General features: G+C 39.8%; 1 protein-coding gene across 2 annotated transcripts in view; it reads right to left on the bottom strand.

Moving 5' to 3' along the window:
• Positions 1–16665, bottom strand: part of LOC115523726 (limbic system associated membrane protein) — a 649474-nt gene that overhangs the window by 18787 nt on the left and 614022 nt on the right. The window contains exons 5-7 of one of the 2 annotated variants that reach the window (XM_030329957.1): positions 15537–15657; positions 14899–15047; positions 7945–7980 (exon numbers count right to left, since the gene is read on the bottom strand). In XM_030329957.1, coding sequence (XP_030185817.1) covers positions 7945–7980; positions 14899–15047; positions 15537–15657 — 306 coding nt within the window. The remainder of the gene's footprint in view (positions 1–7944; positions 7981–14898; positions 15048–15536; positions 15658–16665) is intronic. The other variant, XM_030329958.2, reaches the window with a different exon arrangement.

Below are 16665 nucleotides of genomic sequence, written 5' to 3'. Positions count from 1 at the left end.
GTTTTGTGTGAATGAATGGTGTGGTCCACATATTGTCCATTGTCAGATAAGCTGGGCCAGAAATTACTTGCACTGCCCATCAAGAATGAAGTCTCTTTCTTGTGTTCCTAATGGTAAGAAATCTCAAGAAAAAGAAAACACGAACTCTAAAAGAAACCGTAAAAAGCACAAGAAAGTGGAGAGTACATCCAAGTGGAGAACAACAAGTCACACTATTAATTGAATGACTTAGGATGGGAGGGTTGATACTCTAAGGGAAGACCAACCTCCAATGAGTGAGATTGTTCTGTTTTTTGTTTTTTTTTTTTAGCACTGCAACACTGAGCACCTTTCAACGATGAACTTACCTGTGTTCTGGAGCTCCGGCGAGGAAAACAGAACACATCTCCCAAGTTACTTTCTAACTTGCAGTTCAACAAAGAGAACTGCAAGCTACTGCTTGATTTTTCTTTCTTTCTCTCTTTTTCTTTCTTTTGTTCTCTTTATTTTTATAGTTGTTTCTGTGCTCCAAACAACCCTTGCTTCCAAGTCATACAAACTCCACACACATAATCAAGAAACAAACTTTAGAATGGCCAAGCAACTTTCTGACAGAGAACATGGCTGGGAGGGCCTGGTGCTGTGTGGCCGAAAGAGGACTGAATGGTACACAGGATGGACAGTTAACCAGGACACAGCTATTTCATTTTTTTTTAAACCACAGGATGCTACTCTTGCCCCAAACAATGTCTCTTAGGCAGTTAAAAAAGTCCCACTGGAACTGCAAAGTTTGGAAGGTAAGTGGTTAATTTAGAACCATTGTTACAAGTGTAGGGCAGAGAAAATAGAAAGGACTGACAGCTGTGATATATAGTAAAGATACTCTGTTAGTGGTAATGCCTAGGTGTTAAAACATACATATGTGTTACAGAGATGTGGGAAGCATTTTCTTTTACAATCAGCATGGTAATAAGCAAAACAGTGCCATAAACTATGGTGGTGCTGGGCTCCCCAGGGTCCAATTAGGAAGCATGATAAATGACTTGTAAAGTCTCTCCCCCCCACTGATTTGTGGTGGATATAAGCTGACAATTCTTGGTGGAGTCCTAGTGAGTGGTCTGCCTACTCCCATCATACATCTGGGTACATAGGAACACCTTAAATTGGAATTCCAAACTCATTATGTCATGCTGTGTTCTTACTTGGCAGGTGTGTTTCCTCACAGCAGTATACAAGGGGAGATATAAGGTGGGACCACTTAAGCTGATTTTTTCCCTCTGACTGAGGTGCTTGTTTAATTTAATACCTAAAAATGACTTGTGATGATGAAAGACCACTGTGAGGACAGAGTGACTATATACAGGAAGTTGTTACTAAGGTTAATTTGTATCTTGCCTCTTCAGAAGTAGATGTGTCTTCCAGATAGATGAGATAATGGCTTTGCTTGCATGGCTGCTAACCAGTGTTTACAAGTGAATGCTAATACTATCAAAACATTTTCTTTGGTTTTATTTGAAGGATGTCAAAGAAAAAGTATATATGTAAAGTGAGGTGACTATGGTATAAAATATAGAGAGAAAGAAAACCATGAAATACAGATAGCAGGAATACAAATTTCAGGTAAAGAAGAATGAAAGAGCCAAGGACCAGACAAAAATTCACGTTTATACTTTGGGGGTCTATCATAGGACACTTGTCAGGAGCTGAGACTCTACTGATGATTGAACTCCAGAAGGAGCATGTATTCTTTCTTTTTAATCAGTGCCACTTCTTCCTTCAAGGACTCTTGCTCCATATAATGTCTCTGAACCTAGAGCAGAGCTCCCAGGGCAAGAACCTTCTTCCTGGCTACACCCAGAAATGCTCCTCACAACACAACGCTACCCTCCTGCTAAATGGCACGCTGATGCAGACGCCAGGGCATGCTCTGTTGGGGATACACTCTAAAGACCAGGGAGACCTGCATCAGCATTTTCTGTCCATTCCAGATCCTGGTCTTCTCACCCTTTGGGGCATCACGCCAAGATTTTCCGCTGCAAATCTCACTGAGCTCTTCTCAGGGAGCTTTATTCCTTTTAATTAAAAAGACAAGACTGTCAATTACTTATACTTAATCCCCAAATGTAATTGTTACTTTGAAAGATTTTTTTCCCCATAAAGCTCATAGAAGAGAAATATTTCCATCAAATTAAAATTTAGTGGGAGCTGGGATTTTCAAAAAAAATTTTTCATCGTCAAATCCCTGCTGGCTCTAGAAATCTACATAGCACAGCAAAGCCTAAGTACAGGAAGATCACCAGGCAAGACTGACTGGTGTAGGCAGAAACAGACTAGGGAAGTAGGAAAAAGCATTAGAAAAGAGTCCCAGCACTAAAATTTCTCCTACCTTTAAACTGACGCCGTAGGATTTTTAGCCATTTAGCTTGAAGCTAAATGTAAATTCTGAGACAGGTAACACTTCCAAGCCACCGTTGGACATTTAAATAATAGTGTGAATAAATTTCAGGTTTATTCTCGCTGGCAAATTTTAACAGGGAGAGAACCAGTATTGTTTAGGGAACAGAACAGAAGCAAGAACGCAGAGCTGAGAAGAATAAGGCACCGAAATGGATTCAACAAAGAGAAGCGCCTGGTACAGCTGGGTCTGAATCACTGGGTTGGCAAGAGAAGTACTGATTCTAGGTGAGGTTTCAACACAGCTATCCCACTTGGTTCCCAGCCACTGAAGAAAATCAGCCTGTTGCTTCCAGTAAGGGAATCAGACATGGTCATCAGGTATTAGTGTCAGTTCTTAATTATCTTTGTGTGTATTAGTCAGGACCCATGATTTTGCTGTAAACTTGTGTTACCCCTTACCAAGTACTATCAGTAACAGCAAGGCCTTTTCCCCACCAGCTAATGGGAAAGCAGAGATGTGTGAGATGTATTTAAAAATTAAAACCTCCTTGGGACATGCTTGACATTTTTGACCAGAAAAAAGGATAGGTTCTTTAGAGTGATGACTTTGGATCAGTCTGACAGGTGGTAACATGCATGATGGGCACTCACTGAAAGTTTAAGAGTGTGTGTGTGTGTGTGTGTGCGTGTGCACACATGTGTGTCAGACAATAGAGAACCGTGCAGTGTGAAGCTTCTCTAAGTGTACTATGATATCAGTGAAAAATAATAATGTTTGCTATTTGGCCTTGGGTTACTTCCATATTTAAACTTGTTAGCAGTGGGCATTTCAGAAATCTCTAGAATTTGTAATATGTCAAACTGTAATGAAGCCACAATGAACTTGTAGCTAGCTAATATCCAGGCAATCTGATACAAGTATGTCTTTAAATATCAGTACTTCTAGAAATTATAAGAAGTATGTGCATCTGAGTATGATTATTTTAAATTCAATATGCTTTCTTTCTGGGAACTTGAAGCTCTCCTTTATTTATTATTTAAAAAACTACTCTGAGCTTGTAGGCATGAAAGATATAATTTCTTTCCCATTTCACAGTTGGAAAAACTGAATTAAAGAGAACAATGCTAGTAATTATCCATGATTAATAGAGGTGTGTATGTAAATCAGCCTGAATAAGTGTGTGAAATTAGATGTGCTGATGCCAGATAGCTCTGCTCATGTTTTTTAAAGATGAATGCTTTCATATAAATCTCTGTGTGAGTTGGGCATACATCTCTGTGTTGAGTATATCTGGAAATAGACTTTGTAAAAGTGTATGGATATTAAGGTAACAGTATTATGTATTATAACCATTATAATACATAAAATAAACTAGATGAGTGTTTAAAATTCATTAGACAGATGCATACCTAATGAACACAAATGCATACATAATGGTTATTTATAATGTACTATAGATTTATATATGTGCCTGGATGCTGTGAGGCATAGCCTGGAATTTGGGTGTAGTTTGATGGTTAAAAATTCCGGGAGATGGTGCATGTTAGTTTCTTAGGATTGTGGGGATTAATTGAGTTAATACATGCCACAGCCCTCAGAACTCTATCGGTACATGAGAAGCCCACTTTCTATGTTAGTTGTTGTTATTATTATTATTACTAGAGATGAAACTGCTATTATAATGAAAGGTAAAAAGAGACATTTCTCATTGATACCTGGGATAATATCCCACAGAAGATATATAAAGCTATAGGGATTGTCCAGTTATCTTTATAGCATGGTGTGGTTTTAGGATTTTTCTCCCAGTTTTCCTTCCATCCCAGTGGCATCTGATCTTGAGAACCCATTTCTGGGAGTGCCAGGTGAGGGCAGGTATATCGCCTCCTCCTACTGGAGATGGAATCTGGCTGTTCTGATGCCAGGCCTGCCCAGAACAACACCAGTTGCCCTTCGGGAGAAAACATGCCAGGTGGACTTCAGATTTCTGCAAGCCTGGTTTGTTTGTGGGTTGGATTTTAATTTTTTTTTAAACTTTAATTTTGGGGGGTTTTGTTTTGTTTTCTGAGAAAGCTTTAGACAGCTGTATTAATCATGCAAACCCAGCCATGTGCAATGTGTTTTATCAATGGAAAAACAGGAACTGAATGGCAAGCAGCTGTGAACAAACCCAGTGCAAAGCCTGAACCTGGAAGATAATCTTGACATTTCCCAAACCCACTAGCCACACGGGGTTAGTGAATGGAAAGGCTGTTCACTTGGGATAAATAATCAGATGGGAGGCAAGCAAGTGAGACACATTCCAGGGTTATTAATTTTTTTTTTTTAAAGTACCAGTGATGGAAGAAGGAGGGGCTGATTGAGCCCAGGGAGTCCCACACTCAAGGGGATTCCTCACTTGAGGGTGATAAAAGTAAAACAATGGTAGTTTGTCCTTGTCCTTTTTCTTCTTGTACTTCATTTTAACTTTCGGAAGCTGGTTTTGTCACTTTATTTTGAACCTGCAGTCCTTCTAAGTGTGAGGGCATCTCTAGGTGAGCTTCCATCTTGAGAGGTTATGCACCAGAAAGCTTATGGGGAGGAGACGAGCAGTATTATCATTTCCCAGTATTCAGAATCCTCAGGAAATGATCTGAGCCTAACAAAGTGAGAAAAGTTCCCTCAGACATTTAGAGCCGACTCTTCCCTCATTTTACAATTCAGTGGATTTTCTGCAGTGATATAGTCAGGGGTAGTTATGCAAATATATGCAATTCAGGACTCATTTCAGAATAAATAAACCTAAATTAAAATTAATGGGAAAAAACACCTATCAGAAACAGATCAAGGATGGAACACTTATTTATTTATATATATCTTTTAAATTAAGAAGCAGGGAAGCACACTGATTTTTTTGTTCTGTTTTGTTTGTGGCAGAATAGGAAAGGACATTTGAAAATTCCTGATTGGCCACAGACAATACAAATTATCCTTCGGTGTAATTCCAGTATTATTATTATCACTGCAGAAAATCAAGCAATATGATGAAGGAAACCCAAGAGAAATACATTTGATTTATTGAGCCTTGTTTTTGTTTAATCACAGCTTGAAGGGGTTTAGGACTGCATTCCTGCTGCGACTCTGATGTTTATCCCCCCCCCCCCCCCCCCCCCCCCCCCCCCCCCCGTCAGCTTGATGAGCCATGTAGAGTGGGGGTGGGGGAGACCCTCCAATGAAAGACAGTAACAACGAAGCAGCTAAAATTAAACATGTATTTCTGTTATCGGAAAATAGGAGAGAAAGTTCTCTTTTTTTGTGATGGGCGGACAAAAAAGGACCTTTGGAACTTTCTCATATTTTCAAAACCCCTGAAGGAAACTGATTGGTTTCATATCCTTCTGGCCATTTGTATCAACCAACTGCTAATAGATACATTAACACTTTAGGGCTGAAATGTAGGATTGTACCTAGATGATGACAATATACAGTATTTAATTAAACAAAGGTATTTTGTGTTATAGATATGACCAACCTGAGGTAGGCAGGCTTTTCATAGATATTTTGGTACTTAAGTGGCACTATAAAAAAGAGTTAAGGATCCTATACATTAACATTTTTTCCCATGGGATACTGCATTTCACATGGGTTGCCATCTTGCCTGGGCAGAAGAGGAGAAAAGGGGCTGATTTCTACAAGTTAAAGCCCTTGTAAGAGACAGGGAACTTAAAGGGCATTATCTTTCCATACCCACCTCACACATCAGCTATCCCAAGTCTCGATGAACAGCTTTTCAATTTCTACCAGCAGAAGCCCAAAGTATTAGTAGTAAAATAAACTATATTCTCTAGAACTATTGGATCTAAAGAAGCTATCTATTGTCTATCTACAACGTAAAATCAAACTAGGGTCATTCTCCAATCAACAATTCAGTTTGTGGGAAAATATCAAGTTCAACTTGCTTCATTCCTGGCCCAAACTGTTTTTCAATATCCAACAGCTGTCTTTTGTGAATCGTGTCTGACTTTCATTTTGTTCCATGTTATATACATCATAAAGCATGATCAGATAAAATATTTGAGTCTGTGGCTGCAGAACCGCTCCCAGAGAGGATACCTAGAGGCTTAGTGACAGTTTACAAAGCTCGTCTTGGATGTAGCATGACCTCTTTGAAGATATCATCCATTGGGACAAATGTGTATGTATGTGTTTGTCACATCAAGATATTTGCAAGATGTCAACATGATAAAATGGCGTCAATCTCTGCAGCAACACTCGAAGAGAAATGTCTTAAAATAATTGTGTCATGTCAGGAATTCAAAATGGGATATTTTCCATGAACACTAAGTTTCATGTCAAGTCTAAAAAACAGGCACATTTTAAGTCTTATTTTTAGTAGTTGGGATAAGAAACAGATTTCATTAATGTTTTAAGGAAGGATTTTATTCAACAGAGTTCTATAAATAGTTTGGACCCTTCTTAAAATTTAAGAGCAACTTTTTTATTAAGCTGTCTAGTTGATCCTTGAAACCCTGCAATTCTCATTGCAAATATAATTAAAATAAGTTTGCATATATGTGAATACATACATATGCAAAACATAACATTATTGACACTCTGAATATCCTCACCCAATTTTGGCCTAATTTTTAGTTTGGATGAGTGTTAATGAAACATGATCTGTCTTCAAACTTATAAAACAGCAGCTTTCTACCTTTAATTCTGAGCACATTTCTTTTATAGTGTATACAATAATCTTGTTTAATTGGATTTATTTTTTCCACACGAGGCCCCGCATGGCCTACTTTCCATTTTTTCTCAGGTCTTTGAGTGTTATTTGCAAATCACTTTTCTGGAATTTAATTTCAATGGTAGGTTGGTTTCATTTCAGATTTTTTTGTATTGTTTTAATTTTATTTGCCAATTTGCCTTTAAATAGCCTTAAGCTAGAAGGCTGGGGCTGCAACTTGCATCTAAATGTGATGTAGGAGGCAAAATTTAATTTGGGTGTGGAGAAAGTTTTATGAAAAGGAATACAGAATGACTACCTTATTTTTTCATTTGTGCTTTCTAAAATAGTTATGCTTAAAAGGAAAAGCCCCCGCACTGGCCACAATTTTAAGAAAAGTTAATGTCCTTGTAATCTGGTTGAGTTCAAATTTTGGCAGTAGTAGATAAATTCATTTTTTAAGTAATACCAATGACTTGAGATTCGGATTGTATAAGCCTCCAAATGTGTGGGTGGTCAGTTAGAGGATTCATATTTTTATGAGCTACAGAACTTAACTGGCTGTGTTCCAAATATGTGAGTTCATAGTTACCTGTAACACATATTAATTGAAGAGAGAATTGCTTTCTGAGCTTAGCATCTCCCCAGCTACTTACCTACTTAAGTCAGATAAAGAATCTGTTACATCTCTATCAACTGGTGTGGGGACAATTGATCAACTTTATTTTGAAGGTTTAAAGAAAAAAAAAAGGTTTCTATTGTATGTGAATGTTGTGAATATGTATCCCCCTTTGTGTGTTTTGCACATTATGGATGATGGAGAATGACCCAGCAACAGAACTACAGTCATAAAAATCATACTGACCTTGAATGGGATGGGGGATTGTGGGTGAAACACGCTCTAAAGGGGAAAAAATAGTAAGCATCATGGAGAGTTTATATAGATCTATCTGTATACTTATATCTTACTCATGCTTAGCTACTCACATAATTATAGAGCAGATAAATTTCCATGCCTATAGGATAGTATCTCCTATAAAGCATTTGTCTGTTCTTCCTGCCAACACTAAATTATCAGAAAGTTATTGGTAAAATTTTAAATCCAAAGCTTTAAAAAAATTAGAGTAGGAAACGACATCTTATTGTGGTAACCCTACAAACAGGATCCTACCCTACACTGAAAAAAACCTCACTACCAAAATTACAATTTTTCTGGAGGGCTGGGTTGAAGGTATTTAAATTAGCAGTGATCACAGTCAGTCATGCATCTTCGCGTCCTGGTTCTGGTCTCTTTAACTCAGGACAGATGGACCCGTGATAGCTAAGGACTCCTTTCCTCTCCCTAAGCCCTACAGCTCATATCAGCTTTAGCCAAGTATGTGGAAAATTTATTTGGGAAATACTAATTCAACTTTTCCCTCAGGTTTTTATTTCCACACTTCTAATACCAGTGCGAGAGTAATGCCAAGGAAATAAGTAAATTGGCATGGTATTATTTCATTCTGTCTTTTCTTTAATACCACTCTCTTGTAATAATACAATCTCACCTGAAATTTGATCAACCAATCAAATTTACTTGATGATACATCCCGTGGAGTAAGAAAAGTGTTCTTTTGGACACATAGGTTTGAGCTTATGTGTCCCTCACAGTCCCATCCCCAAGCTGCTGATCATAAGTTGAATGTGCTGACAGAGCTCAGGCTTTAGGCATCCTGTATTTATCTTATCAAAACCCCAGGTTTAACTCTAAATCCTCCTCTGAGGCTCTTTCAGAAAGGTAGAATGGTGTATTAGGACTAGGATGCATTACTACTGCCCCTAAACCCTATAATGCAACATAATTAGCACACACTTTACATTCCTCCCAGCCATTTGGTTAAATAAAGACTAATGATAAATTGAAGTAAACAAAAACCAAAACCATAAAGAGAAAAGCATATGTGCATATTCAAATTTGACCTGCCTGCCATCTTGTACCACATGTCTAGAAAGAGTAGATTTTGCCTGGAATTTGGACACTCAATACATCTGGATGCCAAGGAAACCCTGACTCCTTGTAGAGTGAGCCTTTCTCTAGCTTGCCTGAAAGTTGTAACTTAAATGCCAAAGTTTGCTAAGTGCATTAAGATAGAACAGGTCAATAGTAGAGCGGCAAACAACTGTGTCTTAGTTACACAAGTGTCAAGTAGAAAAATGGTTTAAACCTCCACTGGTTATTTGGTATTAAGTTTTCAGCTTTGAAATTAAATAGCTAAACTGCTTTCAGCATTTATGTAGCAGTTGGAGACTACTGTCCCATACTATACTCTATCCACTGTACTTTATTTTTTATTATCACTATTATTATTCAGACTGTTTAAATGACTCAGCTTAATATTTTCTCATCACACTGTTCACAGCTGGGTAAATGCACTCTGCCCTCCTTTCCACAAGACCATTTGTATTGCTAAAATCATCTCACCCACCCTCCTTGGTTCCCAGCTTGTTATTATCATCTTAGCTCCACCCTGTTATCATCATCTTATCCCTATCACGCCCCATTAGTTACTCTCATTCTTGAATTCCACCCTACTGACTTATTCTTTAGACGCTTCCCAGTCCCAGCTTTTTATCCTTATTCCTCCCCCATCACTCTGCTGCATTTTATAATTTTGCCATGGTTTGTAGGCTCTTGTTCGAGTGTAAAGTGAAGCGACATCACTTAAAATGAAGAAGAAATTCTTTGACTTTTGATAATCAAAAGTAGGGGAGGACAGAAACTTTGGTGCTATGTGCTTTGTCTTTTGGTTGCTAATATTTGGAGGAGGTCAGCATCGCTAAGCAGCTATTTTGGAAGGTTTGAGGAACAGAGCCCTAAGGCTGACCCCAGAACTAGAGGCTGTGGCTCTTAGTACATCTGCCAAATGTACGTGTGTGTGCATATGTGTGTGTATGTACGTGTGTGTTACTGGTTGATTCTGTTGGGACACCAATGAGAAACTGTTAAATGGGGGCATTACACTTCACAAGGAAAACCTCTGATATAAAAGCACTTAAATGGCAAAGGCTAGAGCTGATTGTAAGGTGTATATAGAGAGGTAATTTGTTAACACAGATATGATTTTCTTTTCTTTTCCAATGGGTATTGCAGATGTTCGGTAAACTTTCTGGAAGTCAGCATATTCCATGCCTATTCTTGAAACTAAATCTAGTCCCAGTGCCCATCTATTTCCTATAGTAGCCACAGAGAGCCCTTTTAAAGTTTGTAGCCGGTGTTTCAAACTACATGAGGGTAGTGCTCAAATGGCTGCTCATACTGTTTTATTATGTGGCATCTAGAAGTAGCTGGTTAAGAGGCTTTGCCAAGTCTTAACTAACTTCATCAAGTGGTATATATTTAAACTCCAGGCCCCCAAGATAACAACTTAAAATGGTTTCTAAACAAGCGGGGGAGGCGCTCATTTTAAGGGCTCTCTCCAGTGCTGGGTTGCTTAGGTAATACTTGAGATTTAATCAAGTATAGGTTTACAAGTTAATTATCTTTTAAAATAAAAAGAGAATTTGAAAACCTCCTACACACTGATGTGGTATGGCTCAATGTAGATTTCTTTGCATTTTTAATTTTTTTTGTACTTAATAGCTTCAATACTTTACCAATCGATACATTTCTCTAAAATAGAAGGTAATTGATCAGTAGGAGTATTCTTTAACATGTGGGAATATTCCTAGGGTCAAAAGGTGACCACGAGGCTGGAATATGAGTTAGGAATCTCACTGTGCCAAAGATTAACCAATGATCTAACTACTCCAGTGGACCCATTCCATGGGGGTCAATGGAAATGGAAATGAGAGGTGGCAGAAACAGTGAGGTGGGAAGGGATATGACAATATCTAGTCATGGAGAGACCTCATTAAGTGAAAAAAGGAGAAAGAAATTAGATGGCTCCTCACTTCCAGACTACAAAAGATACATCTCCTAACATTTTCTCCACATACACCAGTCTAGGTAACATATTGATCTAGAGCCTGGATTTGAGAGTTAAATGAGATTATGTATGTTAAGGGTTTAGCACATGTTCAGAGTACCTTGTAAACATTCACTTCATCAGTAGTGATGACATTAAAATCACCACCCCATCCTCCCTCCCCATCCATTGCTTTAAAAGTAACTCAACGTAAACATGAAACAAGATAGGTTTCCCTTGTGGGTGCATTGTAGTCATCGGTGTGGAAACACAGAATCTGCTATGTTACATATGCTGACAATGGACCTTCTCTTGGCATCAATAGAAGCCAAAGTCTTCCTCTAGGCGCTGCATGTCCCCATAGCTGAGGAGGACTAAGGGGCTGAATCTTTGCCTGTACACACTGTCCCATGGGATGAATGTGTTCAGAAAAAAATATACAATGTAACGCTTTGCCCAGGATGAAGAAAAACATCTAAGCTTGGATATAATATAGACTGAGGTGGTACAGATCCTTGACAAACAATGCTAGAATGTGTGGAGAACAGAACAAATGAGAAAAGAATGCTTCCACTAGCTTAGGAAAAAATTACTAGGAATACAATGTATTCTTGCACTTTCCTTCAATTATTTTGACCCCCTTGGAGATCAATATTTGAATAGAGTGGAGAAGTATATGTACGCATGTGGTGGAGGACAAGATGGATCAGTGACCGCAAATTGACACTGCGCAAAGAGTCAGCACGCGTCACTGTGGTGGACACTGAAAATGTGCTGACGCACCAATGAAGACAGATCATCGCGAACTCTTCAGGGGCTCCGGCTCTACGTGCTGCCTCTTTCTGGCGGGCAGTAGCTCACCACCTGCCTGGTCTGCTCTGGACTGGCTGGTCAGCACAGCACCCCGCTGCCCACACAGTGCTCTCTGTCAGGGTTGTGGCAGCCGCCCCCCCCCCCCCCCAAGCCTTGCTCCCCTCCTCCCCTCCCAGGCCTCGCTCCCCTCCTGACCCCGTTCTGTGCAAAAGTGCCGCTGCCAGCGGCGTCTTCCTTCTACCCATTAAACCCATCTACTTTGAGTCTAAGTAATGAGCAATCTGTTCACATAGGTACTTTCTTTTTTTTCCCCTTTCCCCACCTCCTCCCTCTCTCTTGCCTGTGTGAAATAGGCTGCGGTACAGCTGTATTCCCAAGGAATGAAGGATGTAGCAATGCGCCTCCCAAAGCTAAATGGTCATGGAGGGGTGGCCGAGGCAGAAGTGCCCTTCCCCTATGTAAGAAGCACAGCTTCCCCTTTAGGGGCGCCTGGGTGGCTCAGCCGGTTAAGCATTCGACTTCCGCTCAGATCATGACCTCCTGGCTCATGGCTCCTGAGTTCGAGCCCCCCACGGGGCTCTGTGTCTGTGCTGACAGCGCTGAGCCTGGAGCCTGCTTCAAATTCTGTGTCTCCCTCTCTCTCTTCCTCTCCCCTGCTTGAGCTTTCTCTCTCTCTCTCTCTCTCTCTCTCTCTCCCAAAAATAAAATGAACATTAAAACAAACCCCAAATGTCCATCCACATTTAGGCCTTGGGTCTAAGAAAGCAGGCAGTAGGTTCACTAATTTTTAGCGTTATGCCTCCTAACTTCCCCATTAGGTGGGAGATCAGCTCTGAACTCCACGCTGATGCACATGCTGCTAAACGCAGAGGTAGTGCCTGGGGGTGGGGGGGGGGTGTTCTGTGGAGGGCAGTGTGGGCCCGCGGGGAAGTAGAGCCCCGTTAATCACTGTGCTGTGCACTTCTCAAACGTGTAATTGAAAGTGGCTTCTGTGAAGTCATCGGGACAATATGATTACGATACACATGCATAATTAGGCGATTCCAGCTTACAAACAGAAATTCTCTAAGATTCTTGTCTTGGCATTTCTTAATTTTACTGGGTTGAGTCCTTTAAATGGACTTTGATGCATAGGGCAAGGGTATGAAAGGCCTTGAGGTTACCACGGGCACCAGCAGACAAGTGGTATCTCCATTATCTCTGACCTAGTCCATGCCTCCTGGAGTATTCCACCCTTCCATCCTCTTTACCCTCCTCTCTCTCAGTCAGTAGGTGTCATTTTATTTATCATTTGAAATATATCATTAGCACATTTCTTCCTCTGGATGGGATACAACGAGAAGATGCTTTAATACAAATTATAGTTGCTTACTTTCTCTAACTAATCCAGTTGTCCCACTTTCTCTTTTCGAACCCCTATAAAACTTATTAAGTGTATGTTGTTCTACTTAACCAGGTTACCTTAGATATGTCAGAATCCCAAATTCAGGGTTGAGGCTGTTTGCACCACCACCCCCACTTACAGAATCCCTGATGTCAAGAGTGAAACAGGTAACTACATTTCTTAATAATTATCTTCTCAAGTGTTTTGAGATATTGGTGCCTCTAGCTGAAGTAAAGAACACTGATGTTTGGTCCTTGGAGACAAGTAAACAGCAATATGAATTTTAAACTTCATATTAAAATTCATATGAATTTTAAACTTAAGCACTTGTATAGCTGTATCCCATCAAACTGTTATAGACTGAAGTCAATGGCAGTTATGGGTGAGAAATTGAAGGCCAAATTTAGCATAGTTTGTGGTGTGTGTGTTTTTTTTTTTAAAGAGTTGGGTCTTGAGCAGTTAGAAAATAGCTTTAATACTGCATCTTAAGAGAACTCTCACTTAAATTGATTTTTCTCATATATATATTATACATATAATATATATATATATTTTTTCCTTGAAGGCTCATCTAAGATAAAGAAAGATAGAGACATCTCTCTTAGTCATAATATTTCTAGATTTTCCAACTGAATCTGTGCAGAGGAAAAATTCCTAGTGGATTGTTATTCCAAAATCATACTAGTAAAGTTTTTGGACTTTGTCTTTTAGTCCAAATAAACTTTCTGGTCCAGCATGTGCTAACTAACTCTTGTGTTTGTTTTACTTATCCTTATAAACATTTCTCTAATCCAAATGTATCGTCTTCTCCTAATTTCACCCATCCGTTTCTCAGGGGCATTTGTGTCTATGCTTGTAGCCATCAGGCAGGGGGTCAGATACCTGAAGGTTAACAGCTGCTAAAGGGCAAGGGTCCAAGGTGCGCTCTCCTAGTAACACCAGTAAGCTAAAACAACTGAGTCCTCCTCAGTCGGCCTGAGGATCTTCTCTGCTCTGTGGATGCTCCTCTCTCCCACCATTTTATCTCTTCCAAAAATATGTGAGACAAGTGATGTTCCCTGCTGTCATATGGAAACCTTTCTGCAACCATTTTTCCTCTTTTAGATTTTATATGATGTTTTAATCATTCATTCCACCTTTCTCTTGTGTTGTTAAAAATACGCTTCCTTTTCCCAGCCTCTCCCTTCCCCCAGCACCTTATCCATCCTCACTGACTATATCTTCTTCAATCACTCTCACCAGTGCCATTTTTTAACTGTCATCTATTTTCCAGGATCTTACATCACCTCTGTTCCTTAAAAGATCATCACCAAAGAGATTTCTGTTCTCTGAGTATTCTTACAGTTAAATCAACCAGGCAAAAACAAAACAAAAAAACAAACAAAAAACAAAATAAACAAAAAACCCCCAAAAACCAGCAACAACAACAAAAAAAACACAAGGCAGTTATCAAAAGGAAGCCAGGAAATAGAAACATTATTTGATTTGTAAATCTTGCCCTATGCATAGGGATTGAAGTCCTGTGTTTTTGCTTCAGTGACTGGATTCTTATTTTTGTGTATGTTTACCTTTAATAGGTAAGGTTGAAGGTGAGGTAAAGGAATGCTTTTCAAGCTTTCCACGGGAGCACTCACTCGACTGAATTCTCCCGAGTCAGGCCCTACTTTGGCATACTTACTGAAAAGGACTAGGCTGGCATTGGTGACCCCCAGATTGTTGGCAGCCACGCAGGTATAGTTGCCATAGTGCTCCTCAGTGACGTTGGTCACCGTCAGGGAGGACTGGCCCTCCGTGCTCTTAATCTCAAGGCCATTAGCACTGTTTATCCTAAGAGTTCAAAAACAGAAGAGTAAAAAGAAACACTGATGAAGACTTGGTGTAGCAATCCCTTTTTCATCATGATATTGGAGGACATGGAGAGAAATGTAGTAACAGCTTGTTCCCTGCTCAATTTCTCATTTTAATCGTGCAACTCCGTATTATCAGAACCGATGTCTATCGACAGAGAAGACTTAAGAATGGATGAGTTTCATTGAGCTTTGGCTTCTGCTCCAGGCAAGAAAGACATACAGGTGGAGACATACAGAAAGACATACAGGTGGCTTAATACCCATTAAGCCAGCTACTTCACTCTTTGCATGTAACTTGAATGCTCTGGGGCTTCAGGTTAAGAACTACAGGCCTCTAAGCACTTGATAAAGAGATTTAGAAAATGAAGAGTCTAATAGTATAGACTCACATAATTACAGCGGGGCTAGGTTCTGTCCCTAGGACCACCTAGTGGAACAACGGGGGCATGGCACGTTTGGCACATACCTGGTGTCATCCCGGTACCACTCAAAGTCAGGCGCAGGCACTGCTGAGGCCTCGCATTTGAGTGAAGCTTTCCGTCCTGTGGTGGCTTCATTGCTCTTGGATTCTGTGATAGTGGGAGGATCTGGAGAAAAGACGGGGGCACAGTTTACATGAAAGTCAGAGGGTGCTGTGGAATTTCCATGCAAGAAGGAATCAGAAAGGACAATCTGATTGGAGAGCCGCACGAAAGGAAGTCTTAAAATCCTCATTTACAAGAATTTTGTGATCACCTGAATGAATGGGACTGATCACTAGAAAACTAAATGAAATGAGAGATGATTAATGAAACTGTGGGCTTGCTTTTCCTAAATGGGACGCTTCACAGGGTTTTATGGCAATGGAATAGGATTTCTGTCTCCCTCCTTCAATAGACCAACAATTATTTCAACCATGGATTATAATACTTACATCATTTTTTTTTTCTTTTCATAAGTTAAGTGGTGATACTAAAGGTCTTGGGATTTCAAACATATAATCTGAGCGTTTTTCTTGTTCATCATCATTATTATTGTCATTATTGTCACAGTTTGAGATGGTGGTAAGAAGTTTGATGAAAGTAATAGGGGGCTAAAATTCTCCCAACCCAAGCTTAGCCTGATAATCGTTGCAGGAATTCAGAAAAACAAACACACGAATGAACAAAATTGTGTTAGATGATTACCTTTTTTTCTCCTAAGAGTTCCCTTATCGCCATGACCCAAGTAAATTGTGCTTTTGTGTGTGAGTGTGCAGTTTGAGGTCTACCCTGCCGCGTGTCCGTTTTCTGTGCTCTCTGGCAGTTGTACACTTGATATGTGCTGCTTCGAACTGGGTCTGCAAAACGTGTAGCAGGCTTGAAATAAACTCAGAAGCACATCTGATATCCTGATTTGCCACGATTCTTTCAAACAGTCCTTCAGAGGGCAGAATGAGTGTTTACAGGGATGTGTGACCGAGCTGGGATGGTAGGCTCAAGCTCCGGGCTTGATGACGTTGTATTTGTGCGGGTTATGGACCTTCAAGGAGAAAAGTAGTTTTCGGTCCAAAGGTCATCTGCCAGAAAATGGTAGGCTGGCTGTGCACACAAGTCAAAAATAGAGCCGAACAATCT

The sequence above is a fragment of the Lynx canadensis genome, chromosome C2, assembly GCF_007474595.2.
Source record: "Lynx canadensis isolate LIC74 chromosome C2, mLynCan4.pri.v2, whole genome shotgun sequence".
NCBI lineage: Eukaryota > Metazoa > Chordata > Mammalia > Carnivora > Felidae > Lynx > Lynx canadensis.
This window is presented reverse-complemented; position numbering and strand designations above follow the sequence as displayed.